Source organism: Euleptes europaea, chromosome 3 (genome assembly GCF_029931775.1).
Source record: "Euleptes europaea isolate rEulEur1 chromosome 3, rEulEur1.hap1, whole genome shotgun sequence".
Lineage (NCBI taxonomy): Eukaryota > Metazoa > Chordata > Lepidosauria > Squamata > Sphaerodactylidae > Euleptes > Euleptes europaea.
In genome coordinates this window covers 47,748,468-47,775,349 of record NC_079314.1, presented here as the reverse complement: position 1 = coordinate 47,775,349, position 26,882 = coordinate 47,748,468, and the positions used below count along the sequence as shown (strand labels likewise).

General features: G+C 41.8%; 2 protein-coding genes across 4 annotated transcripts in view; one reads left to right on the top strand and one right to left on the bottom strand.

Annotated features, from left to right (window-relative positions):
• Positions 1 to 26,882, top strand: part of COG5 (component of oligomeric golgi complex 5) — a 194,855-nt gene that overhangs the window by 27,503 nt on the left and 140,470 nt on the right. The gene's annotated exons all lie outside the window — the stretch shown is intronic.
• Positions 7,295 to 11,339, bottom strand: GPR22 (G protein-coupled receptor 22). Of its 3 annotated transcripts, XM_056846280.1 has the most exons (3): positions 11,276 to 11,294; positions 10,547 to 10,643; positions 7,295 to 8,983 (listed from the first exon to the last, which is right to left on the bottom strand). In XM_056846280.1, the coding sequence occupies exon 3, from the start codon at positions 8,956 to 8,958 to the stop codon at positions 7,657 to 7,659; it is 1,302 nt and encodes a 433-aa protein (XP_056702258.1). In that variant the 5' UTR covers positions 8,959 to 8,983; positions 10,547 to 10,643; positions 11,276 to 11,294; the 3' UTR covers positions 7,295 to 7,656. The 3 variants fall into 3 exon arrangements, with proteins under 3 accessions (XP_056702258.1, XP_056702256.1, XP_056702257.1); XM_056846278.1 differs by lacking the exon at positions 10,547 to 10,643 and having other exon boundaries at positions 11,276 to 11,339; XM_056846279.1 differs by lacking the exon at positions 11,276 to 11,294 and having other exon boundaries at positions 10,547 to 10,733.

Sequence of the window (26,882 nt, the reverse complement as noted above, 5' to 3'; positions counted from 1 at the left end):
GATTCTCCACCTTGGAGAAGGAGATGGAGTTGATCCCCTACCCATTTTTAAGGGTGGGAGCTCATTGACCTCATCTAGAGCAATACTGGATCAGACCTGTGGTCTGTTTAGTCCAGCATCCTGTTTCACGCAGGGGCGGACCAGCAGGGCATGTAATAAATAGTTGTTGTCCACTGATAAAATGTAGATATGCCCCTTTAAGTGATTTTTAAGCAGAAAATTGGAATGTAAATCTCACAAATAAATATTGTCTGTATGGCATGAAGCTGTCCATCACAGGAGAAAAAGGGAACGTTTAAGGTAAATAAAGACCCATCAAATACTTCCTTACCCTGACTGATAAGAGAAACAAGAACATGCTGCAAGCATGATTCCTTTTTTGCCCTGAGTGACTTCTGAGTTGTTGAAGCAAAGGCAGTGCTGGGGTAAACTAATGATGTTGCAAACATAAAACATTTATCAAACATTTAAAGAGGCTGTCAGCCCTGGAAGCTAGTATTTTAGTAATATGTCATGACAGGACCTCTAACTACTCCTGTCAGTCTTCAAGGGACTTAAAAAGCACATTTGTTTATTGCTGTTGCCAAATAACATAGGCTAAAAAATTATTAGAAAAGCTGTAGGGTTGCACCATAAAAAAGGAAACTGTTTAAACTGATGGTGAATATATTTTTTGATATACATACAAGCTGAGATCCAAAGGGAGTACCAGCCAACAAGCCACTGATCAAACTTGAGAAGTCTTTGGGAGTGGTTTATGATGGCAGCCCAAAGATGATTCAGTGTGCATAGAAATGGTTGACTATGCAAAGAAGACTCTGGATTCTGCCAATTTAAATCTATGGTTGGCATTAGATAATGTTTTGTAAGCTTTTCTAATAACTCTTCTGCGACCAGGGTCTTTGCCTGAGGAGCCTCATTCTGCATGGCTGCTAAAAGCATGGTGAGTTACTGAGTAGTAGGACACTGGTATGCCAATAAAGGTATTGAAATTTGAAATTTGAGTAGTAGGACATCCAGTTTTCCTTTTAATTTACTGTATTTGGAAAGAATGTTCCTGGTTTAATGAAACAATAAAATTACTAAATATATACCATCACAATTAGCAAAAGAAAACCCAGCAAAAAATATGGGAATCTCAGATGTAACTCTACACCTTTCCATGTAAAAAAAAGAAAATAAAAGAAATCAAAAGCAACATGGTCAACCAATCTTATAGGAAATGGAGTGTGACTGGAGCTACCCAGGCTTCTAGTGACATTTTCTGGAACAGGAATTTCAAGTGCTGCTATCCAACCTATTACATTAAGTTTTATTTAAATGATTAATTTATAGCATCTTGGTGAGCATTTTGTATTTGGAGGAAGCTGTGACTAAAGAAAGAGAAAAGGTGCTTCTTACCCTGAACTGATGTTACAAAGTGGACTTGAAATCTTCATGATGTGCTTTGTCAAAAAGGCTCACTCCCTTGGTCTCCTGTGCTGATGTGCTTAAATGTGTGCAATTGCAGCATGTGAATGTCATTCTAAGGTTTTTAGCAGATGTGAGCAGTATTACAGTAATATCTGCTGAAGTAATGGTTAGGATATCAACAGCTATAGAAACCTTTTGATGTGGATTTGAGACTGTAGCCTTGGGCAACACAGATGTAATCTTTCCTTATTTGTAGACATAGTAGCCCGGAAAGCTCAGCTTAAACTGGGCTTATCAGAGCTTGGGTGTTAAGGTGGTTGGCCATGGTCAGTACTTGGATAGGAGACCACCAAGGAAGACTGGGGTTGCTATGCAGAGGAGGACAAACCACCTTTGCTCATCTCTTGCCTGGAATGTCCTAAGGATGGGGTTGCCATGAGTCAGTTGTGACTCAATGTCATATTGTTCTAAGTTGTAGACACACCAAAAACTACTTCAGACAAGGGTACTTTGTCACTTGAATGTGTGATGAACTCTTGTGGTACATGATGAACAAATGCAGGATTCATGGAATTTCTTGTATTGAAGCTACTATTGTGTGGGAATCTTGTGGACAGGATCAGAAAATTTTAGGTGGTATTACGTCTTTGCAGTTAAATAAAAAGGTTTCATGTCCTTTTATGTTGTATGTTGACAATAAAACTTATTCCATTGTAAAATCACAGAAAAGGGATATTTACTAGAAAGAATGTACACTACAGTTCGGCATGTACATTATTGACTATGTGTATGAGATTGTGATCTACATTTTACCTGTACGTTTTCCAGCACCCTGTTTCTTTATATATCTGGTTACACACATAGCTTGTCAAGTAGATTAGAACAAGGGGGCATGTGGGTGGAGGGGGAAAATATCACACCAGAATGCCACCCTGTTTCCAGTAAGTGAGATGTATACAATGTCTGAACACGCACAGATATCACTTAACCCTTTGAGATATTTTTATTCCCTCATTAGGGTAGAGTTTTTGTAGGCAAGGCCCTTCTGCAAATCTGGGTATTTTCTGGATTTCCAGAACCGTGTTTGACAATTGTGGTAGGTCTCATTGTACAGATTTGGCACTGTGAAAAATTGTATGGGTAACTTCTAATGCATTGTAGAGCCCCTTAAATATCACCATATGTAACAGTAAATTGGTTGGCTCCATTGCAGATGATAAAATCTGCAAAATCCCACAAACAAAAGCAGAGGGTTGGGGAACTCTTCAGCTATTGCAGGGAGTGAGGAAATTTTTGTAAATTAACTAAAATAAAAATGTTAAATTTTAATTGATTAAATTTAAATTTAGAACATCTGCCATGTAGAAATTTGGTGAATCGTCTTCCAGTTAAGGAAGCTAATTGTTTGCCAATATAGCCAAAGGATGTTCACTGTGTGAATTCTACAAATGAATGCTATTTAATTTTGTAGGTGAGATTTAATTGCCACTAGAATGAAATTTGCTTGATATTCCTAACTACTCAAAATAGCTAATCTGATGTGAGTAGCAATGATATATGGCTCTTGTCATTTTCAGCTTTATGCCTCATTTAATACTACCATAAAACCTTGCCTGCTAAATATTTTCTTAGTAATATTTCTGCTTCCATTGCCAAGTAACTGTCTTGCCTTGTAGATTGTCCCGTTGCTAGACATTTTTATGTCCCACTTTAGACTACTCCTTCCCAGCTTGTGGCCAACTAAGGCATATGCTGCCCCCTTCCCTCGAGTGGTAATCCGAGTCTTGATTAAAGCACTTATTATTTGCTTCCTATTTGGAAACTGTCAGGTACCTGTTAGACCTGAGTGGGGCTGGCGGATTGTGTTTCACGGGTGACATGTGGTACACAAGTGTTTTATTAAGCATCACATGTTCAGATAAATATTTATTGCATTTAGATAGAATCTTTCTTTTGAGAATCTCCAAGTATATGTATTATCTAGGACTGACCAAGGCTAGAATGCAGCCCATGAGCAACATTTCAGTCACTTGCTCAGTTTAATAAATTACTGGTTAGTATGTGTGTAAAATGCCGTCACGTCACAACCGACTTCTGGCTACCCCAACAAGGGGCTATTAGGGCAAGTCAGAAGCAGAAGTGGTTTGCCATTGCCTTCCTCTGCAGAGCCTTCCTTGGTCACCTCCCTTCCAAGTACTGATGTTGTTTAGCTTCCGAGTTCTGATGAGTGTGGGCTATACCATGTCGCCCTCCCTCCCACTGGTGAGTCTACAAAAATCTCTTTCTATACTTTCCCACTACAATGGCACTCATGTTGTCCATGTCATTTACTTTACTTTTCATAGTGGAATTTTGGGTTGAATTCATGTGACTGCTTAAAACTTATGCCAGTGGCATCTATAACAACATGGGAGAAGAGATACGTTTGTGGCTAACTACTTAGTGAAGTCTAGTGTTACCACCATTCTACAACTGCTCCAAAAAATAGCGAATCAGAGCAGAAGTATTGTTGGGTTTGAGGAGGACAAGCCACAGTATGGCCATTTTAAGTCAGCTGCAGGTCCCAGCCTTAGCAAAACTCAGCCAGTTGAGGGATTTAATGTATCTGAGTGGGCTTCAAGACAAAGCTAAGACTAGGTGACATTTCATTTTGACAAGATGCATCTTCAAGCCTCCGATATAAGAGCAATCCTTTACAGATTTACTCCATTATAAACCTATAGGCTTAGACTTGAGTGAGTATGTTTAAGATTGCACTGTTAGATACATTTAGACAAATGTCATTTTTTCACATTTATTTCATGCTTGGACCTCTTAAGAGCCCCATGGTGCAGGGTGGTAAGCTGCAGTAATGCAGTCGAAGCTCTACTCACTACCTGACTTCGATCTCAATGGAAGCTGGGTGCAAAGTATAGATGACTGGGGAAGGCAAGTAAACATAGTCTGCCTAGTAAATGCTGTGATGTGACATCACCCCACGGGTCAATTGTGACCTGGTGGTTGCACCTTTACTTTTAGTACATGCTTAAACCTGACCTGTTTTCTAACATTTACCATAAGATTCAAGAGGAAATTCTATCAGCTACAATAAAAAATAGAGTTTGAAAATTACATGGCCGATGGAATGGTTAGACCATACGTGGGATTAGAAGCACCTGTTAAAATGTTGTGGTAATAGTTATAATTTTGTGGTAAGAGTTTGAGTTGGGACACTTAAGGTTCTTATTCTTCAGATGGACTGCTAGAAGATTTGAGTAAAAGGAGACTTTTGCAGGGGAAAGTAGACCTATAACCCAGGTCACTTGTCAATGCACTGTAAAGCAACCCCTCTCCATGAGTGTAGAGCAATATAGTAACAAAGCCTCTGAGTGTTTTGGCAGCTGAATCCACCCATAGTGTGCTGTGAAGTATTGCATATAGTCCTATTACATTGAAAGTGACTGTGCGTAGGTGTTTGCAGTGTGCATCTGAGTAATTGTGGCAGCACCAGTTTCCACACTGTGATACCTTCTCTGACAGCATTTTGATTTCAAACTGAAAGGAATACTACTTATCCTACCTTTTTAGAATTGTCTGTCTCTTTCCTATGAAAGTCTCTGAATGTCTGCACCCTCAGTGTGTCATTTTGAAAGTGCATGACATAGGTTGTTTAATTTCAGAAAGGGTGTTTATGGACATAAGATCTTGAATGCCAGTTTTTCCTTTTCCTTTTAAGCAATCATCTTGCTAGCCCACAGTGTTCAAGCCCCCATCCATAACATTAAAGCAGCTGAAGGGGGATAGCCTGATGAGTCATAGAGGAGCCTGCAGGCTTAAAGCCAGATAATTGACACTTGGAAGAGAGATGTCCATTGTGACATCAGAACAAATCAGGCAATGGCTTAAAGAGGGCAACAGGGGAGAATTCCTCCTGCCAATCTCTAGACAAAGATAGTCCACCAGGATGATTGATGTCATTTCTTCTGCTCGGAAAGCAAGTTAAAATGGGTCAAGGAGACAGATGCCTCATCTAGGAATGCCTACACCTGCTCCATCAGCATATACTCAGTTGCCCACCCCTTAAAAAAGGATGGGTGGGTCAGCTATGCAACGGTGGCCTGTTAAGAAGGAAGCCTGGTAACCGCTCTTGTAGAAGATGGTAACCTTTTCTCTTACAAAAGGATATTTGATGATCTTGAGAAGTTGGCCTACACCATCTTGAACGATTAAGGACCCAAAGTACACTGGTGGTTTTGACAGCCTTAAGCACCTTGTCGATGTCTTCAAGATCCCCATCTTGTCATGTTTATTTGGGCTGGTTGCAAGCGTGTTGCTATGGCTGCAGTGTCCAATGAGGATGTGAACAGTTTTATCAGGAAAAGAACTGGCAAAGAAGTTACAGTCTTACATCTGCCCTAAGGTGGTTATAGGATTTATGTTGGGGACCAGACTGACACTTAATTGCCCATGCTATCCATTATTTAACAGCTGATTTTACCTGGGGGTAATATGAAATATAAGTATGTAGGTTTCGTGGGTTTAGCTGTACAAGCCCTCTCTTTGAGGACTGTGTAGGGGTTTGGTATGGTAATAACAAAATGTGGGCATGGTGGAAGAGTTATATTATCTGTTAATAGTCACTGCCAACTTTGCAGCCAGACAACACTCAGGATTACCATCCCCCTGCTAGCTGTTTGGAAAATCCTATTATTTCGTTGGCAGTTTAAATGCTAACTATGGCTCAGTTCATCACCAAACCATGGGTAACAATTCTGCTTTGGAATGGAAGTGCAAACCATCATTTGTTGATCTACACCAAACAATTTTCCTCAACAGGAAGGGTGAGGGTAAGAGAGAGGATGGACAAAACAAGCTGAGGTTGGTTCATGTAATTACAAGCCATGGTTTGTCATTACATTTAGACAATATTGTTAAGTTTTGAGCCATTTCCCTCTCACCCCATAATGCTGATAAACATTATTGGAGTCCCTTAATTCCAGAAGTTCTGTGGAGTGCAAAATTTACCTTTCAAACACACAATGCTGTTGAAAATTCCTGAGATAAGCATTGGGGTGCAGAAAACACTTCTGGTTATCAATCTAGAGTAGCTTTGAATGTGTGAAAAAGAGCTTAGTGTGCGTAAAGGCCATTACTGTTTCCAAAGTGTAATAGTGAAAAATGCGTACTCTAGAGGTGCCTTAAAATTTGGACTCAGTTGATAGATCCACAGTTTACCTATAAAGAATTTTAAAGGAATTAAAGTGGTTTAGTTTTTATATGCACGTCACCATTTTTTGCTTTGTACGTCTCATGACACTGTTTGTTCTAATGGGGAAGGAGTTACAAGACTCTGTAAGGAGAGTTACACCCTTCCACATATTGAAGTCAGTAGGTTTAGAAAGATGTATCTCTGCTTAGAATTGCATTATGAGTTTCTTTTCCTTGGGGAAATTAGTTGTAAATAAATTAGTGCCTTGACTTTCAAGAAAGTTAAGTTTAAAAGTCCCTTAGGATTGAGAGAGGGTTTTTTCTGTTTGTTTATTTGACCTTGTTGAAGATCTGGAGTTTATTGGAAGCATAATTCTAGGCTATTCACTGTTATATAAACGTGTCTAGAGTTCACTGACAGAAAGCTGGTTAGTATGTCTAAACAGAGGCAGTTGGTACGCCTTTAAAATGAAGGGGCTGGATCCAGCCAGCTTTTTTCATTCAATCTCACCCAATTCCCTGCCATACTACAGTCCCACATGACTTTTGTCCATGCAAGTCCCACATTTCTCAGCGTAGACCTTTTGGGTGATCTAAAGCATCTTCCTTTTCTCACAAGCGGAAAAGCTGGTTGGATCCATTCCATAGCCATGTGACATTTTTTGTGGCAAGCCAATAAACTATTATTGTGGCAGAAAGCTTAAAAACAAAGCTTTATAAATTTACAGCAACTTAAATATAACTTTTTAAAGTGTACATTTGTTTTAAGGCTTTTTAAAAAAAGAAAATATTTACTTTGATGTATAGTAGAGGAGGACAGGCTATTGACAAATTATACCTGTGATAGCACTTTGACACACTGCCATGCAACATACATCTTGACTAATGAGGAAGGAAAATATACAGGCCTAACCTGTTCAGCATACATGTCAAACATTTACAGTCTAGGCAATTCTTCTTTTGTTTTCTTTTTTAAAAATATCCTTATTTGGCAGTATTTATTTTACTTGGTTTTATATTTCCTCTTAAATGATTCAGTGATTACCATACCGCAGTCTAGTCTGTAACAACCTGAGGTACTAAACACTTCTGTCTTACTTCATTGTCCTCAAAGGTAATTGTCCTGTTCCTCTTAGGCTCTATCCATGAGTTGTGTATTACAGCATTATTCGGGATTGGGTCAGCTTCCACTATTGAAACCACTCGCTTTTTCATTTTACTTTTCAGAACTTTTTGAAATTTCTGCCTAGTGAATGCATATAGAAGAGGGTGAAAGATGGTAGTTCCATATGCCATGACTAGAAAACACAATCTCAACTTTACCAAAAGGTCACTTGGGCCCAAACATAAAATTGTAGTGTTTAAAATTGTAAGTGGTGTCCAGCAGAGAAGAAAAGTTGAAATGATCAACAGCGACATCCTGAAGACTCTCTTCTGTCTTTCCCGCCGTTCTCGATGTCGCTTTACTGCCCGCCGTAAGGCAATTATAACTGAAACTGAAGTCCTTACACCAAAGACCACATTTCTCCCTCCACTGCTTTGTGATGCATCAGTGGTCTCATGTTGTGTGGACAAAGAAATGGTCTTTTTCTTTCTTGCTTTTTTCTTCTGCCCTGTAGAAAATCTTGTGCCTATTCGGATATTCAGTGCCTGGAGTATTTTGCTATACGTAATTAGCATTACTATAACAGTGAAGAAAAAGATAGGAATTTGTACTAAAAGGTGGTAGTACATCCCTAGTTCTGTGTGGTATTCATTTGAACTAACACAGAGAAGTGTCTTGTTTTCCCAAGTATTTGCACCTTGAAGACTGAAGAAACTGACTTCGATGAACGGAATCAGGAACGAGAAAAAAGAGACGATCCATATTGATGTCATAAGCATCACAGCCCTTCCCATTGTCAAAATCCGATTGGCTGGTTTCACAGAGATATCGTATCGGTCCAAAGTGATAGCAAAGACATTGATGGCAGTGGAGACGCTTGCAAAGGACACACAAGCCTCGTGGAAGCAGCAGATCAGTGCAGAGTTACTCTCCAGTGAAAGCAGGAGAATAACTGTAGTTAGAGGAATACATCCCACACATATTATTACATCAAGAACGTGAAGGTTCATTGTAATAATGTTACTGACAGAGTTGATTAAGTTGGATTTCATGCAGTAAAGTACCAATACAGTGAGGTTGCTGCCAAGTCCCAACACAATTTCCAGCATCAGAAATCCAGTGAGAGAAACTTGAAAGCTTAATGGATAAGACAGTGGCTGGTACATATTGGTGTTGATGTCATCAATGGCATCTCGAACTGTAATGTTAGATTCAGGCTGCATGTTGACTTCTGGAATGGAAGAGAAACACATTCTTTTGTTGGGAGATCGTTTTGCCCTGAAAAGATGAGAGAGAAGATATATATCAGTTTGAGTTTGGATGCTCTTAGGATGAATCGCATATATAACAGACAAGCAGCTTTCATTGTACCTTGACTGAAACACATTATATTTGGAATTATACTTGATTTGTGAGAATTTTAGATGTTAAAAAGTACATGTTTTTTTAAAAAGCCATAACAAAGACAGTATTTGAAATCCAGATGATATGTATGCATAGATTTGGTCTCTTCTCATTGAAAAAGTAAATCAAACAATGTTACATAAGGCTTTTGTGGAAAAATGCAGAAGGACCTAGATTTGAAAGAAATCCTCCTTCTGAAAGAATTCTTTGGATTAAAATTGCTAAGTCACATCAGTCTTCGCTAGCAGTGGTCAAATGTATTGACATGGTATAGTGTTGTGTGTTTCTCTGTGTATAATTGTGTAGTTGTACATCATGTGTATGTATACACACAAATACATGGATACATGCCCTTATTCTTATAGTTGATTGTAAAACTGCTAATGCATAGTTTAGAAGTGCCAAGATTCTTTCCACTTTGCATGTATTTCCATTCTAGGAAGCTTTGGCTACTAACAGGCAATGTTTCACATTGTAAAAAGCAAGAATATTTAATTATGGTACCTTCTTCACATCTAGATTGAATGCAAACATATATTAGTTATCACAGTGGGGATGTGCAGACAGACCTAAGTAGGTTTGGGGTATGAGCGTTTCAGTATTGTAATAGAGGGTTATTTCTCTAGTTACAGAGTTTTGAGATTTAGTGAACTGGCATTAATTGTAAAAATATGACCACACAGTGAACAGTTTATAATACCAATGTGAGAGGCTTGCTATCTAGTATTTTGGAACGATGTACCCTTTGCATTGCAGCAAGAATGCTCAAGAGAGATTTTGAGTTGAAGGCAAATTTGGCTTTGGTTGAATTCATGTAGTCACTGGTCAACAATTCATAAAATAAACATTTTAAAAAGTAAATAACATTGCATATATGTCATACAGATTTTTGAAAATTAATATTTCAGTTGCAGAAGTCACTAGGTGTTTGAAACCATTTCTTCTCTTTTAATAGTAGCTTTGGCTATGAAATAGCAGAAATTGTTTTTTTGAAAAAGTAAATTTTATCAAGTTGTCATATGCAAATCTCATAATTGCCTTCTAGATGGTATTCTGTATTTGATGTCTCCCTTCAAGTTTTAGATGCCAGTCTAAATGCATATCGTAGTACTTCGCAGTAGTTTAAAAAAAAAAGATGCAGGAAGATTAGAGATAAGTAAGTTGAAACAAGTGATACCATAGCTTATCCCCCTAGAATAAGCTACAGGAATATGCAAACCAAAATCTGACAAAAATGGAAAATTTCCCATGTGCCAGCTATTAAACAGGCAGGTTTAAGCATCAAGGCTTTGTCGGATCAATTACTAAGATATGCCGTTGAATGAAAGAAAAATGTCACGATGGAAAGGTAATTAGAATGAAATGGATCTCCAGAGCTGTGCTCTGTTCTTTTGTAAATGTGAAGCAGAGGTTGGGTGCATGCAGCATCTGACCTACCTGTTTTCTCTTGCCTCAAGGGCCTCTCAGCTTGCTGGAGCAGCTTGTCATAAATTCATACATGGTGTCACTGACTGATTTTGACAAGTGTTTTCACCTGGCAATGGAGAGATGGCTGCGATCTGTTTCCTGCCTTGCAGAATATTTTAGTTTTTCCTTTTCCTCCAACACTTTTACCAGCAGATTTTTAAAAAAATCAAACCAAAGGATTTAATTGCCTGATATGCTTCTATAGACCCGCGCCTGAGAGATGTGAATTGTCTTTCTTTCTTTCTTAAGCCATTAGTGGAAAGCAGAACTTCTGTGATTCTTACCCTTTTTGTGTTGTTTGGCACCATTTTTATTTTATTTTCCCAGATGCAGCAAAATAAAAATTGTTACAATAATGACTGACTTCAGAAGTGTATTCAGACATCCTCTTGTTACAGCTGTATGCTGATTTGAATAGGATTTTGACGCATTGGTCTGAAGTCACGAGTTTGTCACAGAAGTTGTCATATAATTCAGTTCCTGTGTTTTCACTGAGGCCCGTGAATTGTATCAGCTGACCTGCGATAGTTAAATTTTAGTCATTGGACAAGTGACTTGGATAACATTTTATAGAGTATTGATAGAGCCTAATTTTAGCTTACTGGTAACACAGAGAAAGCCACCTCTTACTGTTCATTCATCAGCCATTTCCACAGGTCTGGTTTTACATTATAAATCCCTTTTTAGTGAGATGCTCACCATTTTGCTGTAGTCATAAATCCTTGATTTAATCTTCTCTCCATGAATAGTTGGATAAGGTGCCTTAATCTTCTGTCTGTGCTGATGCGTTGCATGTATTTAAGGGGTAATGTAGACTTCCTCCATGGTTTTGCTCTGGTCCCTTTATGTCTTAAAAAAAATTAAAAGCACATCCCGATGCTTGCAGGGCAGATGGCTCAGAAGATTCCCAAAGGAACTGTATTCTTCATGTTGTTATAAACAAAACCAAATTAAAGGATTTGTACCCTTGTGAAGAAAGAGAGAGAGAAAAAAAGGTTAAAAACAGAGATTCTGGAATAATGTGATGTTTCCCAGTATCCCTAACTATAATATTTTTATATATTCTCATCTGAAGGCACGTGGTGTAACATGGCTTCTTTTAGAGAGTGTATAATTGATTGGTGGGTGTTTTTTTTGGTATGAAGTCTATATAATTAAGAACATTTATTTGATAATTTCTAAATATGGTAGTTTGTACCCCCTCCCATCTCTTCTGTTAAATTGATTTCTACTGTGTACATTTCAAAATATTAAAAATAATGGACAGTATGACAGTAAAGGGAAAATTGCTGCAGTATTTTCTGAAGTGTGTCCATAGGTACTATTTTTGCAGCATTTGTGACTAGCAGTGCACTCCTAATATCACTTTCCTGGGAGTAATCCCCATTGGCTAGAACTGAATAGACCTGCTTGGGCTTACTCTCTAGTTTAACGCACTCCTGTCTTGACTTCATGTGACCATGGAAGAGCCTGTGCTGCTCTGTGGGAATTACAGCTGGCCTCATTCAAAATTCCTTACTTTGTATGAGCTTGTTTACATTACATTTATTCAAGCATACCTTCAGTAGCAAAGCAGTTAACAGATTAACACATGCACAAAAATAGGCATTATTTTCTTGTGAGCATATCAGAGATTAGTTGTATAACCCATCTTCCACAAAACAGCATCTCTGGTCCTTTATAGAGTATTTTGAATCTATTTGCAAAATATGTGGCTCTCAGTAATTTTAAAAATGGCCTGGACTAAAATCCCTTTTTTTTAAAGCAACAGCATCTTAAGCTGCACCACCTCTAAGAGCTTTTTGGCTCCGGAACAGCAATTTCCCACATTTATGCATTTATAGACAAGCACACCAAGGACTGCATTCTTTTGTCAGTGGAAGAAAAGCACATTTGAATATTTAACACAGTGTGTGTCATCAAACATACGAACAGAAAGTTTTTTTTTTTTAAGTCAGAATTTTAAAGTTGAACCTGCAATCTTGTCCCCATCACAGACGTCTTTTCTGCTTAGGCGCCGTACCGTAATAAGGAATGCACCTTACCTCCACTGAGGATTGGATAAATTCCCGAAGCTGGTGGAGTCGTTCCAGTTTAGAGGGATTCATTGTTTTTTTGGGGTTTAGTTGTTCTTTTTTTGGTTCACTTGTTAGCAGAGTACAGGGGGAAGAGAGTGAAGAGCATCTCCCCAAAACAGGACCTCAATGCAAATTTGTGCTTGTGCTGTGCCATTGTTTCAGCGTTTTGTTCACGCCTGCCGCACGGAATGCTGCTCTCAGAGCCTGCTGCAGTCTCCCACTTCCTACCGTAGAATCAATACGCGTCTGAAAAGGCATAATGAAAGTAATTTAACATACTGAAGCCTTCCTGTCTCCAGAGACGACATTGAGGCTCGGTTGTTCTGGAACAGGAGCGGTGCGGGCTGCTTTCGGAAAGCTTGTTCTGGGCAGCCTGTGGCGAATGACAAGCCTACCTTGTCGCTTCTCCTTCACTGCAGAGAGATGCAGTGCATTCTCTAATTTTGATTGGTCAGTGATGGTTGGGCTTAAACTGCTTCATGCATATGGGAGTGAATTTTCTTTTTTCCTGTTTTTAGATGAGGGTTCTTTTTTTTTAAAGGGCTAAATTTACAAAAGCGAGTTGTGTTTCCTTTGAATGTATTAAGGAAATGGAGTTTTAGTTCTACCATTTAGTATTCTCCCCCCCCCCCTCGGTTTTTTACTGCGTTTGCCACATGAGATCACACTAGTAGGTGAACACAACATGTGCCTCTGTTGTATATGTTGTACTTAGATCATTTTGTTGGTTGCATGGACTGTATCTTTTTTTTTTTTTTTAAGAGTCTGTTCTACAACTGCCTGCAGTGCAAATACAATTGTGGCTTTGGCAGTGGATGCCACTTAATCTTTGCTAATGTCTTTTGTACAACAGGTCAGCATTCGTTCCTTGTTTTGGGATAAACTATCTTCATAATAAGCAGAAACTGCAAAAAGATTTTGTCTTGGATGCTTGTTGAGGAGGCTTGTAGAGAATTGCAACGATAGGAAAGAACAATAATTCCAGTGGTTAGTTTGTGCATCTTGTCTTTGGTGGTTTCTATAAATTCTGGCTTAACACAGCCCAGAGACATGCAATTAATGTTAAAATTGTATTAATAGTTTTGTGGGGGTTTTTTTTGGAACACTGACTGTTGTCTTATCCATGTTTCTGTTCTTATAAACTGTTCCCTTTATAGGTTTTATCCCTTTATGTGTGTCATTGTTTTTCCAAGTTTGTTTAAAAAATGTTTAGCTTCTTAATCTTTACCCATATATCAGTAAGGGCATTAATGATGGTGGTTATGTGATAAATTACTGAATCCAGGAATCAAAATGTTTTATTAGGTCTAAACTCTGAATAATGCATATCTGGAAATTGCCTTTGATTAGGTTTAAAAACCCATTGATATTAGGTTAATGGGAGTGTAGAGATGTGGGCTGCAGTCCAACGGAGACAAGCTACTGTCCAGATTTTACAAGTGACGACTCTCCAAGTGATAACTCTCCAGCTGTGACAGCTGCAACAATGAAAACTGTCAAAACGGTCCTGGCTGTTGATGTGGAACCCTTACGTGCATGTAGTGTCTTCTGAGGATACCAGTCGTGCATCAAAGCTTTTATAAGTTGGCAAACTTACTGTAAAGTATAGATACATAGAGTTGTTGTTTAAATGCAGGTTTAAGTTTATTTAAAACAAATACCAAGAGCCTGTTTGTGGTATTGCCAGTTTTATCAGAAAAATATTAATGTCATGGTAGAACAGAGAAACTGCAGAGAATTCACAATTTTTGCCTGGTCTAGGCATGAAGTCAAAATTTGTATTTCACTGACTCTCCCCCCAATGTAGAGGTGGGGCAGGCTCCCCCTCCCCCAGAAGTCACACTGGAGTTGGGAAGCAGACTTGCTGCTTCCGAAGTGCAAGAATGAAACCGATCCTTTCATCCGGCTTGAGAGAAGAGGAGGTAGGGGCCTTCTCTGTGGAGTAATTCTGGGCTTCAAAGACACTTGGAAGCCAACAGACTTCTCACTGTCTTTGTGTGCCACTGAAACCTAGCAGAGATGAGCCCCCCCCCCCCCATCTCTCACTTATCACTTGCAACCTATGTGCTGACTTGGTTATAAAAAATACATGCTCACCACCAATGAGTGGAGCTCTGGAAGGTATTCCATGAACTAGCCCAATATTTTGAGTTCTTTTCTATTGTTTTCCTGATCCTTTTGTTTTGTCATCTTATCTAAATGTGTGACTGAGTGATTTATTTGAGTTACTGGGTGCTTGTTGATTGTGTCCTCAAATGTATTCCTTCTATTGTGTTCTGTAGTATAGTTTTTGGAATCTTAATTGTGACAGAAAGAAGTAGAATCCTTGTAAATACATTTATCCCGGACTCCCAAACTGCAACGATTAACATTATTGACCTGACTTCCCTTCCCGTTCCCACCTTATTTTATAATGAAATAATAGTAATTTTTATTCCTCCCTCCCCTAAGAAAAGTCCTTTGTATTGGGAAAGGTTGCTAGTTTTGCCTTTGTTACATCGTTCTCATGCGACTCTAACCTCTTTAGTTCCTAACAAATATCAAACTCTGTTGTCGTTGGAATGGCTCCAGTTCTGTTTCATAAGCCTCTTTTAATATGTACTGGAATATAACAAGAGGGAACTTTTTTGGGGGGTTGGCTTTTGGGCTGTGCCTGTTGAGTTTCACAGCTATGACACTTTGCTTGTCAGTTTTGCTCAACACTTTCTCAGAAGGTGTTCTGATGTATAATTCATGTTTATTAGAAGCAACTAATGTACCTAGGGAGTTAAGGGAGTATGGTGTAGTCCAATCTTGTTAGATCCTGGAAGCAAAGCAGGGTTGGCCCAGTCAGAACTTGGATGGGAGACCACCAGGGAAGGTGGGGATTGCTCTGCATAGGAAGGCAATGGCAAGCTACCTCTAATTCTCACTTCCCTTGAAAATCCCTTGCCATAAGCCAGTTGCAGCTTGACAGCACTTCCATACCTAATGTATCTGGGTTATCATTTTCTGTCATAATACTAATGGAACAACAAATAATGGCATTTCTCCTCCACTTTGACCACATCCAGTCTCTTCTACACACCCATTTCTTCGTAATAATTCATGCTAGAGTGCTGATCGGAGCACTACAGATTTGTTGTTGGACATATTTGAAGGATTTATTGCTGTTACTGGTATGCCATTTTTTTTCACCATCCTTGACAGAAGATTTGCTTTTTTACTGGAACTCTTTCAAGTGTTTTTTAAAAATAAAAACATAGGGTTAAGTATTGCCCTCCAGCCCTCAGGGTTTGTTTGTGACATTGGAATGCAGCTAGTGAGTCCAGGGTCTTTGGGCTTCCTTCTTTCCCCTGCACTGATAGCCTGACTGCATGATATGCTGTTTCTGGCCATCCTGAATCTGGTTTACAGACATGGTCTGGGAGTGCCATACTTCCAAGGAGCACATGGGCCTCTTTGGATTGGGCTGGGGTGCATGGGGAGAGGGTGCTTAAGCCGCTTCCTGCACCATCCCAACCTGAAATAACCCTGCTGTTTGCCCTGTTGGAGAAACCTGTGTGTAGCCTTTATCAGTACCCATTAATTTTCTCTAGCAGAGCAGTTAGCAGGTCCCTGGTGTCATTCCTGTAGAGGTCCCAATCAAAATTGGTCACATTTGTTCCTGGGAAGTATACAATATAGATAGACCATGTATGTTGCCAGCCTGGGCGCAGGAACCTGGGTATTGTGTAGTTAGGCCCTAAGATTCTAAACCATTATATAAACCAGGTTTAGAGTCAAGAGGCGAACTGTAGTTAGTTGAAGTGCTTGATTCAAACATAAAACTTTGGTTAATTCTAATCCAGGATGTTTTCATGCACACCGGGGGGTGGGGGAAGTGGAGGGCATGCATGTACCTGAGGGCTTTCAAGGCTTGTTCTTGTCATGATGTGTTAGTGATGTCTGAATACAACCTGTGTCCCTAGGCCTCTCAGACTTCTTTCATTGAGTGCAGTCAGAACCTCCTTTTAGCTGCTTAAGGATAAAACTGCAAGTGCTGTAAAATCTTATGCTTCAAGGTACAAGGTAAAAATATATAATTAGCCAACTTAAGCAAAAGCTGTTGGTTTAACTTGCCCTGTTTGGCTTTCCGTTTGTAACATTTGTTTGTAACACGGAGTTGTTGGAATAAAACTTCACAAGCACGTTCAGAGCATGATTCCAGATTTCAGGTTCAAAAACTAGCTTAACCTCTTGAAGACAGACAGCCTATCACGGAAGTTCGGATGTAGATGCAGAGCAGTGTTCTGTGTTTGAAATACCAACCTCTGCATCATTTTCAAAGGGGCAGGGGGAATTTTGCAATGCAGAGTATTTGAAAGGAGGCTTCTTGAAGACTGCTTCAATAGTATATTAATAGTTGACAATCCATTTTTTAATGGTGTCCTGCACAATTTAAAATGATTGCATTGATAATTAATGAGTTGCCAAAATTCATGGCCCCTTTTAATGCTGTAGGTGGTACATCACAGTAATTCTGTATTTGGTTCTAACTTAGAGGCTGTTCAGACTGGAGACAAGGGGTTTCTAAATATTATGGAAGCGATATTCTAGGCAGACTAAAGAATGTTGGCAGACATTATAATTTGCATTAAGGCTATTAAGCCTCTTGCCTGTAAGCGTCACATGGTTGGTGGGTGGAAGAAGCTAGTTCCCTGCGAGTTGAGGTGTTTGTGGTGTCAGCTGAGCCAACTAAAAAGCAATTATAAGCATCTTTCCAAATATCATTTCAGCTCTGTCTACAATGGGTGCAGTTGTCTATGGATTGCAGGTCAAATTCCTGAGGTTGGGGCAGGCATAACACTGAACCGTGTGTAGGGATCAGTAGGTCCTTACATGTTTTCTCTGCCTCACCTCCCCTCTCTTGCACAAAATGGTCCCCACCTCCCTCTGTCGTAGTTCAGCATTATTACATCCATCTGTCATCAGCTGCTCCTTAAGGGCTTTCCTAACCTTCGGAATGATCCTGCAGCCAACTGTCAATCCCTTAGCTGCTGTTCAGGTGCATTTCTGCACCAGCCTATAGATGCATGTAGATGAAGAGCTGGTTGTTTGGCCAAGACTTAAATCTTCTAAGTAGATAGGTGTGTATGTGTCAACCCTGAGGAAAATCACTAATAGAAAAATCATATGAGTTTCTTTAAACTCTTATTATAAACTGGGAGAGACAGTCCATTGTTCTTGATGGGCTTCTCATGGTCCAGGCAATAATACAAGGATTAAGTTAATATAATGGAAAATTGTATAACTTTTGTGTCCTCAACATTTTCCTCTCCATGGCAGTTCTCTGATGTTGGCTATAGACTTTACCAGAGACCCCTATACTTTTAGGAAAGCTCTCTCATTGTGTGTGTGTGTGTGTGAATTGTGTTTGTTATGTTTTCTATTCTTTTCTGTTGGGGAAAATGAGAGTGACACTTAGGATCTCCATGATTTCACAGAAGTCATATTTTATTTTATTCACTTATACCCTTCCTTTCTCTTTAATGGGTCCCAAAGTAGTTTATATTCTTGTCCTTTCATCCATTTTATTCTCATAGCAACCCTGTCAGGTAGGTTAGGCATCGAGTTTGTGACTGGCTCAAGGTCACCCAGTGAGCTTCCATAGCAGAGTGGGGATTTGAACCATGGTCTCCCAGATCCTAGTTGGACACTCTAACCAAGGGATGAAGGCAGAATTCTAAATGATAAAGCAAGGGCAGGCATTTCCTGTTCTGAGTTTTTCTCTTTGTTGATATAACTATGTTGTTCTCTATTCCCTAATAATATAGCTTGAAATTCTGCCAAACATCTCCAAAATATTAAGGTAAAAAATGCATGTCCTTGCTTTTAATTTTTGCATGAGTTAAAGGCAGCAGAGCTCCAGATGTTGCTGAAAGTTTTCTGCTGCCTCTCTGCCTCTTTACAAAGTTGAGAATGACCAAACTGTATTAAAAATCTTAATTTATCAAGTTTGGCAAACCCATTTGGAACTATTGTATAAACCTCTGAGGTACCTTAATGATGGTCATCTGTTTTAGTGCTTGATCCTGAGGTGAATGACTCTGTCTTTGCGAGAAAATAATAGTTTAATGAACTGGCTTGGTGCTTATTTTCTTAAAGTTATAGTCATCTTAAGCTTCAAATTCCTTGCCTAGAATTCTCCCACCTCGTATCTGAATGAACATATTTTCTTACCTCTGGTAACTCTTCAAAAATTCAACTACAGATAGCAGAATTCATGCAAGCATATGGTGACTGCACAAAGGATCTCCCTGGCTTGCAAAAAATGGACATTCCTTCCAACACAACCAACAGGGAAAGGCCATATGGACTTGGGTGACAGCTCTGTGGCAGAGTGAATGGTTTGCTTGCCTCAAGTTCCTGATTCAAGCCCCAGCATTCCTAGCTAAAGAACTTTGGTAAGTAAAGTTGCCAGATGTGTAGTATTGACCTTGACAATCTAGTATTTTCAATGACTGTCCGGGGGGGGGGGGACCTGAAAAAAAATACAGGACATTTTAAATGTCCGATTTCCCCCCCCCCCCCAGTTTTTCCTGAACAGTCAGTGAAAACACCAGACTGTCTGGGTCAACTGGCAACCTTATGAAGCCCAGGGAGTGCAAAGTACGCTGTTTGGGCTTGGGCTCTGCCGCCAAACCCAAGCGTGAAGTAGCAGCCATTGCTGCTGCTTTGCACTTGTGCCAGGTGCTTCCTGCCAGTGCAAACAGTGGGCTTCGTGCTGTTTGCGCTGGGAGGAGGTGGTGCCGAGCCTCGGTGTGTCTGTTTTTCAAAAAATATCTGGTAACTCTAAAGCAGCGGTGCGGGGAAAAACCTCCTCCTGAGACTCCTAGAGAACTGCCCCTAGCCAGAGTTGACCTTACTGAGAATGATGGACCAGTGGTCTGGCTCTGTATAAAGCAGCCACAATCATTTCATGTATTTTTAGAAGGCTTCTTCTGTTTCCCTGTTCCCACTTTGTCACAACCTGTCACTCCTTTGTCGCTCTCACTGTGTAGGTGTCACATATCATTGCTTATTTGACACACATTTTTAATGCTGCAGTGAAGAACTTCATTGATTGTGTGTCTTTTTATCGACAAACACAGAGCATTGGAAAATTAGTGACAGGGAATATGTTTACCTTTTGATAAAACTACACTGAGAGGATGAAGAAAGGGAGGAAAGGGGTAAAGCAGGCAACAGCATAAAGCCAGGTTAGATGATTCTGTGGAATCAACTGAACTGTACCCCTTCCCCCTTAAAAAGTACCATGTTTTGTAGAAAATTAGCATGTAAAGAAGATTAAGCTAAGTGCGTTAGAGCAGGGGTGTCAAACTCAATTGTTATGAGGGCTGGATATGACATAAATGTCACTTGGTCGGGCTGTGCCATGCCTTGCCAGCCCAGAGTAAGAGTGGAGGGGGGGTGGCTGCCTCAGCTGGCTCGCGGGCCTGATAAGAGCTCTCAAGGGGGCGGATCTGGCCCTCGGGCCTTATGTTTGACACCCCTGCATTAGAGTGTATTTTGTGGGGGAGGGCTTCACACTTGGAGTTTACCCCACCTGACGTCTGAAGTAGTATAAGAAAAGCTTCTGCTGATTGGCAGTCCATGGTCCCAAATGGTCCCCTCCTTTAAATGCTTCTCTGTCCTTTGATGCATATCATAGGTTGGATCCAGCCGGCTTTTTCGCTCAGTCTTAGCCAACTCCACTTGTTCCATGGACAAAAGCCTTGTTCCACATGGCTTTTGTCCATGCAGGTTTTATCATCCCAAACATAGCCTTTTTGGTGGTCAAAGGGAGAAACTAGTTTGATCCAACCCATACTTCCTGATGATCTTTATTTTCCCCTGTCGTTGCTTGAATTGTTTATAAGTTGTATTAACGTGGTGTGAGCGGTGTTCTTGAAAGTACACTCCACTGGAGGTACAGCTGTGACCTCCTGCCTACGTGCAAAGCATAGATATGTGCAGCGTAGCAATTGTTTGGAGCAGACTTTTTACGTGGAGGTCAGTGTTCTCTGCTGTAATACCTTATACTGAATGCAGTTCTGTTGCTATATGTGAAATATTGAACATATAGACAACCCCATGTGACCCAGTGCTCAGACTTCCCAATATTGTGTTTAACTATTTTCTCTGGTGCCAAGTGCTTTTGACCTCATGCCCTACAGACTCACTTGACAACAGTAATTTAATTAGTGTGAGTTTTTAATGGTTATGAAAACATTTGGATAGGTTTTTTTTAAAAAAGAAAAACTGCTGGAAGTATAGATAAAAATGAACACACACCTGCTGTGATCCATTGAATTTCCCTGAAGCATTTATACATGATCATGTGCATAGATATTCATGCAAACACATTTCAATTTTTTCACAATCACTGGCACAGTTTTTGTATTAAAATGGATTACACAGTGATGACTGTGGATGGGTACTTCATCTCATCCGTTCTGCTGAAGGATAACTTGTTAAATGTTAAATCTGGCTAAGGTTAATTGTGACTGTTTTGAATGGGACACAGGCCTGTTCTACGCTTGTGACAGAATGAGATGGTAATGAGGTGGTGGAGTGCTGGGGGGCGGTTAAAAACGGGTCTGTGTTAGATCAGTCTCCAGGGGAGGAATTCTTCCAAGTTTCCTTGTACATTCCAGTGTAAAACTAGGCCAGTGGGCAAAGTTCTAGGTAAGAGCCATTCTGTCTGTGCTAATTTTCCAAGGGAAAATTATTTGTGCCCTGCTTGTCCCCCCAGAGGGACCCAAATGGCATTAGCCATGGCTAACTTTAGTTGCATAGAGGCCTTGGTATTTCTTGGGCTATGTAAGATGGTACAAATCATCTGCCTTCCACAGCTCCCGCCTGCCTTTCTGTGTAAAATATCAATTTCATATGTACCTGAATCCTCATGAAAGCTTATGCTGGAATAAATTTGATTAGTCTTAAAAATGCCGCTTGATATCTTTTTTATTTTGCCACAACAAACAAGGCTACCCTTTTGAATTGTTCAGTGAAATGTCAAGCATGTTTGTTTCTGAATGAAACAGGTTATTTCTTTAATGCTTTTTGAAGAAGTAAATCCTCAGTCCCTAAAAAAACAAGCATCTCTTAATACTGTAGTTTTTCTAGACATACATGGGTATACATTTTTGCGCATATGCGGTAGTAATGGATTTTCTTGGTTTTTAATCGTGTGTTTTTGATTTCTATTATCTTTTGTTGTAAGCCACCTTATGTAGGTCTCTGGAGAGGTGGCATATAGAGTTTTCTAAATAAATATTTGGTTCATCTGAATGGCTTCTATGCAGTCCCACATTGGGACTGCGCAGGTGCAGGCCAGCCACGGATAAGGTTTGTCAGCTTCTAGCAAAATCTAAAAGAGTGCTCCCCTCCCCTTGGGGCATACAATCTCCCCGCCCCTTGGTCACATGACCCAAGGAGGAGGGGGCACTCTTCCCTCCAGTTCTCTTTCTGCCGCCACGGAGAGAGAACGTGTCTAACTTCGCTCTAACAATGGAATCCAAGAAGGCTCCACCTTTCAAGAAATGTTCCTCTTGCGGTGCGAAGGTAGCGAAGACCGATCCTCACAAAGAATGCCTTCTTTGTCTGGGGGAAGGCCATGTTGCTGCAACTTGTAAAAGTTGTGGTAAACTTACTGCCAAAGCCGTGAGAGACCGCACCATTCGTCTCACCTCCCATCTCTACAAGGAGTCCCTCCGCCCGCAAGATATTCCTGTCGAGCCTGGCCTTCTGACCGGTAAGGCTAAATCTGTGGTGGGTTCCCCGACCAAAAGATCCTCTGGGGTTGCCCCTTCTAAGAAGCCGGCTTCGGCCGTCCTTCGGCCAGCAAAATTTATCGCTCCGGGCTCACAAGATGGCCGCGGCCCATCAAAGCGCGTTTCCCGCTCCAAATCTCCACGGCGTCGACCGCCTTCTAGGTCGCTGAAATCTTCTTGGCACCGATCAACTTCGAGGTCGCCATTGGCATGGCGCCGTTTGTCTTCGAGGTCTTCCAAGTCTCTTTGACGCCGTTCACCCTTGACGTCATCGCGGCGCCGTTCGCAACACAAGGCGCCTCATCCTCCGAATGCAGCTGAGCCTCAGTCCATCGTTATCGAGGACTCTCCTCCTCTTACCCCTCGGCTCCAGTTCCGAGCAGGGCCCAGGTGGATTCAGCAGAGTTTAAGGAACACCTCCTGGACGTGCCTCAACTGCCCCCTAAATCCTCGCAACTTCAGGATCAGGGGCATGGAGCGGAGTCGTCCGAACTCCAAGGGGGACAGATCCCTCGGGACCCTCGTCGACCTGCTGAGGAGACTTCTATGGAGTCGCCAAGAGGCTCGTCCCACCTTGAACCAGGGCAAAAGCCTCGTCAGAGTCCCGCCTCTCGGCGTCAAAGCCTGACTCCATCTCGACGTCGAACTGTGCACCTTCGGCCTATTCGGGATCTCCCACTGCATCTCACAGTCGTCGGCGCTCCAGCAGTCGACAGGCGCCTTTGCGCCGCTCCAAATCCGTCCATTCAAGGCAAGGGCACATCCGTGAGCCACGTCCTTCCGGATCTCCTTCCAGGTCAAGGGACACTTACCGTTCTGATTACGACCCCTTCTTCTCGCCTGGATCGGATGAGGATGAAGAGTCCCGCAACTCTATACAATCGCCAGAGGACGTTGTTGGGGACTCTAAACCTCTTTCCCCTGCTGGGGATGTTCGCTTTTATGCTGAGCAGTTGATTCGTATGGCGAAAGCCCTTAATATTGAGTTTAAACCGGAGGATTCCGGTTCCGTTGAGGATGTGATGGATATCCTTCATACCCCTGGTGTAGGCCCCGTGGTCTTCCCTATCTTAAAGAGTATTCTAGAGATTCTTCACGCTGACTGGGCTAGGCCCGCTTCAACTCCCTCTTCCTCCAAGCGTGTAGAAAATCTCTACAAGATCCGTAAGGAAGAAGGAGAGTTCCTCTACCAACACCCCCCTCCCAACTCGGTTATTGTAGAGGCATTGCCTGGCAAGTACAGGTCTGGTGTGCACTCCTCCCCTCGTGACGTAGAGGGTCGTAAGTTAGATACCCTTGCCAGAAAGGTTTATTCATCTACTGCTGTCAGTGTCCGGATTTCTAATTTCCTTGCCATGATGGCAAGATACCAATACGCCCTCTGGGATCGCATATCCCCTCAGATTGCCATTCTTCCAGACGACCAGCGTCCCTCAGTGCTAGCTGTCCAATCCGAGGGCATGTCCCTAGCGAAACAGCAGTTAACGGCTGCTCGCCATATAGCGGATTCATCCAGCAAGGCCATAGCTTCTGCTATTGTAATTCGCAGGCATGCCTGGCTGCGTCAGTCGGCACTTCCCCACAACACTAAGGCCCGTATTGAAGACCTTCCCTTCGAGGGGGTGTCGTTGTTCAGCGACCAAACTGACACCTTTTTGGATCGCTTGAAGAAAAATAAATCAAATGCGAAATCCCTTGGGATTACCCATCAGGCTCCTGCCGCTAAGCGGCGCTACTTTGTCCGTCAGGCTAGTCAACCCAATCGCACTTATCGTTTTCAGGGTTCCTTTCAGCAACCCTCTTTCTGTCCGTCCTTTTCCCGCCCTTTTCAGGATAGGAAATTCCCTAAATCCAGAACCCGTAAGGGTCAACAAGGGTCGCCTGGTAATTTTAGCAAACCAAAACAGGCATGACTAGACGTGCCTGTTTGTTTTCGTGACCATCTGTCGGATTTCTTCCATGCCTGGTCTCTGATCACTTCTGATGTTTGGGTTCTTCAAATAATAAAAGTTGGTTACTTTATTGAATTTGACACATTACCTCCCTACAGGCCCATGGGCCGTTCCTCCTCATCTGTCCCTGATCTACTAATGCAAGAGGTTCACACCCTCCTGATGAAGGGAGCCATTTCAGAGGTCTTCCCTTCTCAGCAGAATCATAGGTTTTATTCCCACTTTTTTCTGGTAGACAAGAAAGACGGAGGGAAACGCCCTATCCTAGACCTCCAGGACCTCAACATTTTTGTTAAGACCAGGAAGCTCTGTATGCTTACGCTTCCAGAGGTTCTTCCCCTTTTAGACAGTCACATGTGGCTTGTGATACTAGACCTCCGTGATGCTTATTTTCATATAGCGATTCACGAGGAGTGTCGCCAATATTTAAGGTTCAGATGTGGCGATAAGTGTTATCAGTACAATGTGCTGCCGTTCGGGCTTTCTACGGCCCCCAGAACCTTCACGAAGTTCCTCGCTGTTGTGGTGGCCCACTTGGCCCTCAAGGGTTGTGTTATATTCCCTTACCTTGATGACTGGTTAGTGGTAGCCCATTCGCAGTCTGAATTGTCCACGAAAGTGGACTTGATTCTGTCCACACTACATGAATTGGGTCTTTTAGTTAATTTTGAGAAGTCCAAATTGATTCCTGCCCAAATCCAAACATTCATTGGTGCGCGTTTAGACACTTGTTTGGCCAGAGCCTTCCTCCCCCCTCAAAGAGTCGGTGCCATTAAGGGGATGGTGACAAGATTTACAAAGAAAAGATTTCAGACGGCCCACACTATACAGAAGCTGTTGGACCTCATGGCTTCCACCACGGCTGTGGTGGAATTTGCCAGGCTTCGTATGCGCCCACTCCAAAACTGGTTTCTTCGAGTATTCAAACTCAATGTTGACCCACAATACAAATGCCTGACCATTCCCAGATACGTAATCTCTTCCCTACAGTGGTGGGTTCATGACATCAACATCTTGGCAGGTGTACCTTTTCATAAACCATCTCCTAACAGGTTCCTGTTCACTGACGCTTCCCTCTCGGGGTGGGGGGCTCACTGTGGTAACCTGACCTCCCAGGGTGTTTGGTCTACTGTAGATTCTACACTTCACATCAATCTACTTGAACTTCGTGCCATCCATCTCGCTCTGTCTTCGTTTACAGGACACCTGGACGGACGGCACATTCAGATCGCCACAGACAGCTCCACCGCCCTGTATTACTTAAACAAACAGGGCGGCACAGGGTCCGTTTCGCTCTCCAAGGAGGCCAGCGACATTTGGGAGTGGGCCATCAATCACAACGCCACCCTAGTGGCGATTCACATTGCAGGCAAGAACAACATGTTAGCGGATGCCCTGAGTCGGTTTCCCAACCAGGCACACGAAAATGTCCTGGGCAGCGATTACCTCAATCAACTGTTCAGACAATGGGGTTACCCACAGGTAGACCTGTTTGCGATGCACCTCAATGCAGTGTGTCCCACCTTTTACTCCAGGGCGGGAACCGGCCCAGGTTCGAAGGGGGATGCCTTTCAGATACTCTGGAACAGGACCCTCTTTTATATTTTTCCACCGTTCCCTCTGATTCAGAAGGTCCTAGCCAAGGTAATCCAAGACAAGACAGATGCCATCCTTGTCACTCCTTTTTGGCCCAGGAGGTCCTGGTTCGCAGTGCTCATGTCACTTGCGCGGGGGAACTACATTCTTCTCCCGAAAGACCCCTCCCACTCCCCTCCAGACCTTCAACTAGCAGCCTGGAGAGTGCTACCCCAGGGCAGTGGTCGGACAGGGTGGCTAGGGTCCTCCTTCATTCTCTAAAGTCTTCCACGCGTCGTTCCTATGACGCAAAGTGGAAACGTTTTTCTGATTGCGCTAAAAGCATGAATGTTTCGCCAATTACCTGCCCACTGTCTGTTGTGTTTGAATATCTGTTATTCCTTAAAGATGAGGTCAAAAAGGGCAAGAGTGAGCCACAGCTCACTTCTTCAGATACAGCTAGAATCATTCTAGCTGTATCTGAAGAAGTGAGCTGTGGCTCACGAAAGCTCATACCCTACCAGAAAATATTTTTGTTAGTCTTTAAGGTGCTACTGGACTCTTGCCCTTTTTGACTACTGCAAACAGACTAACATGGCTACCCACTGTGAATTATCTTCTTAAAGATGAGGGTTTATCTAATTCCTCCATTAAAGTTTATTTGGCCGCAATATCTGCTTTTCACCCAGATATTGACTCTTTTTCAGTTTTTTCTCATCCCCTTTCCAAAAAGTTTTTAAGAGGGCTCACTAATTTGTATCCTCCCGTTACCCCTCCTGTTCCTCAGTGGAGTCTCTCCTTAGTCCTCTCACAGCTCATAAGACCTCCGTTTGAGCCGTTAGCCACCTGTGAACTGGCTCTACTTTCATTTAAGGCCGCATTCCTGGTCGCAATTACCTCAGCACGGAGGGTGAGTGACTTATCA

Excerpts from the sequence above, each read along its gene's own strand:
- GPR22 (XM_056846278.1), bottom strand. The coding sequence starts at position 11,319 with ATGGAGAGAAGATTAAATCAAGGATTTATGACTACAGCAAAATG. Across the intron at positions 8,984-11,275 it reads TTTATGACTACAGCAAAATG|GGCAAAACGATCTCCCAACA; the intron begins GTGAGCATCTCA and ends TCATCTTTTCAG.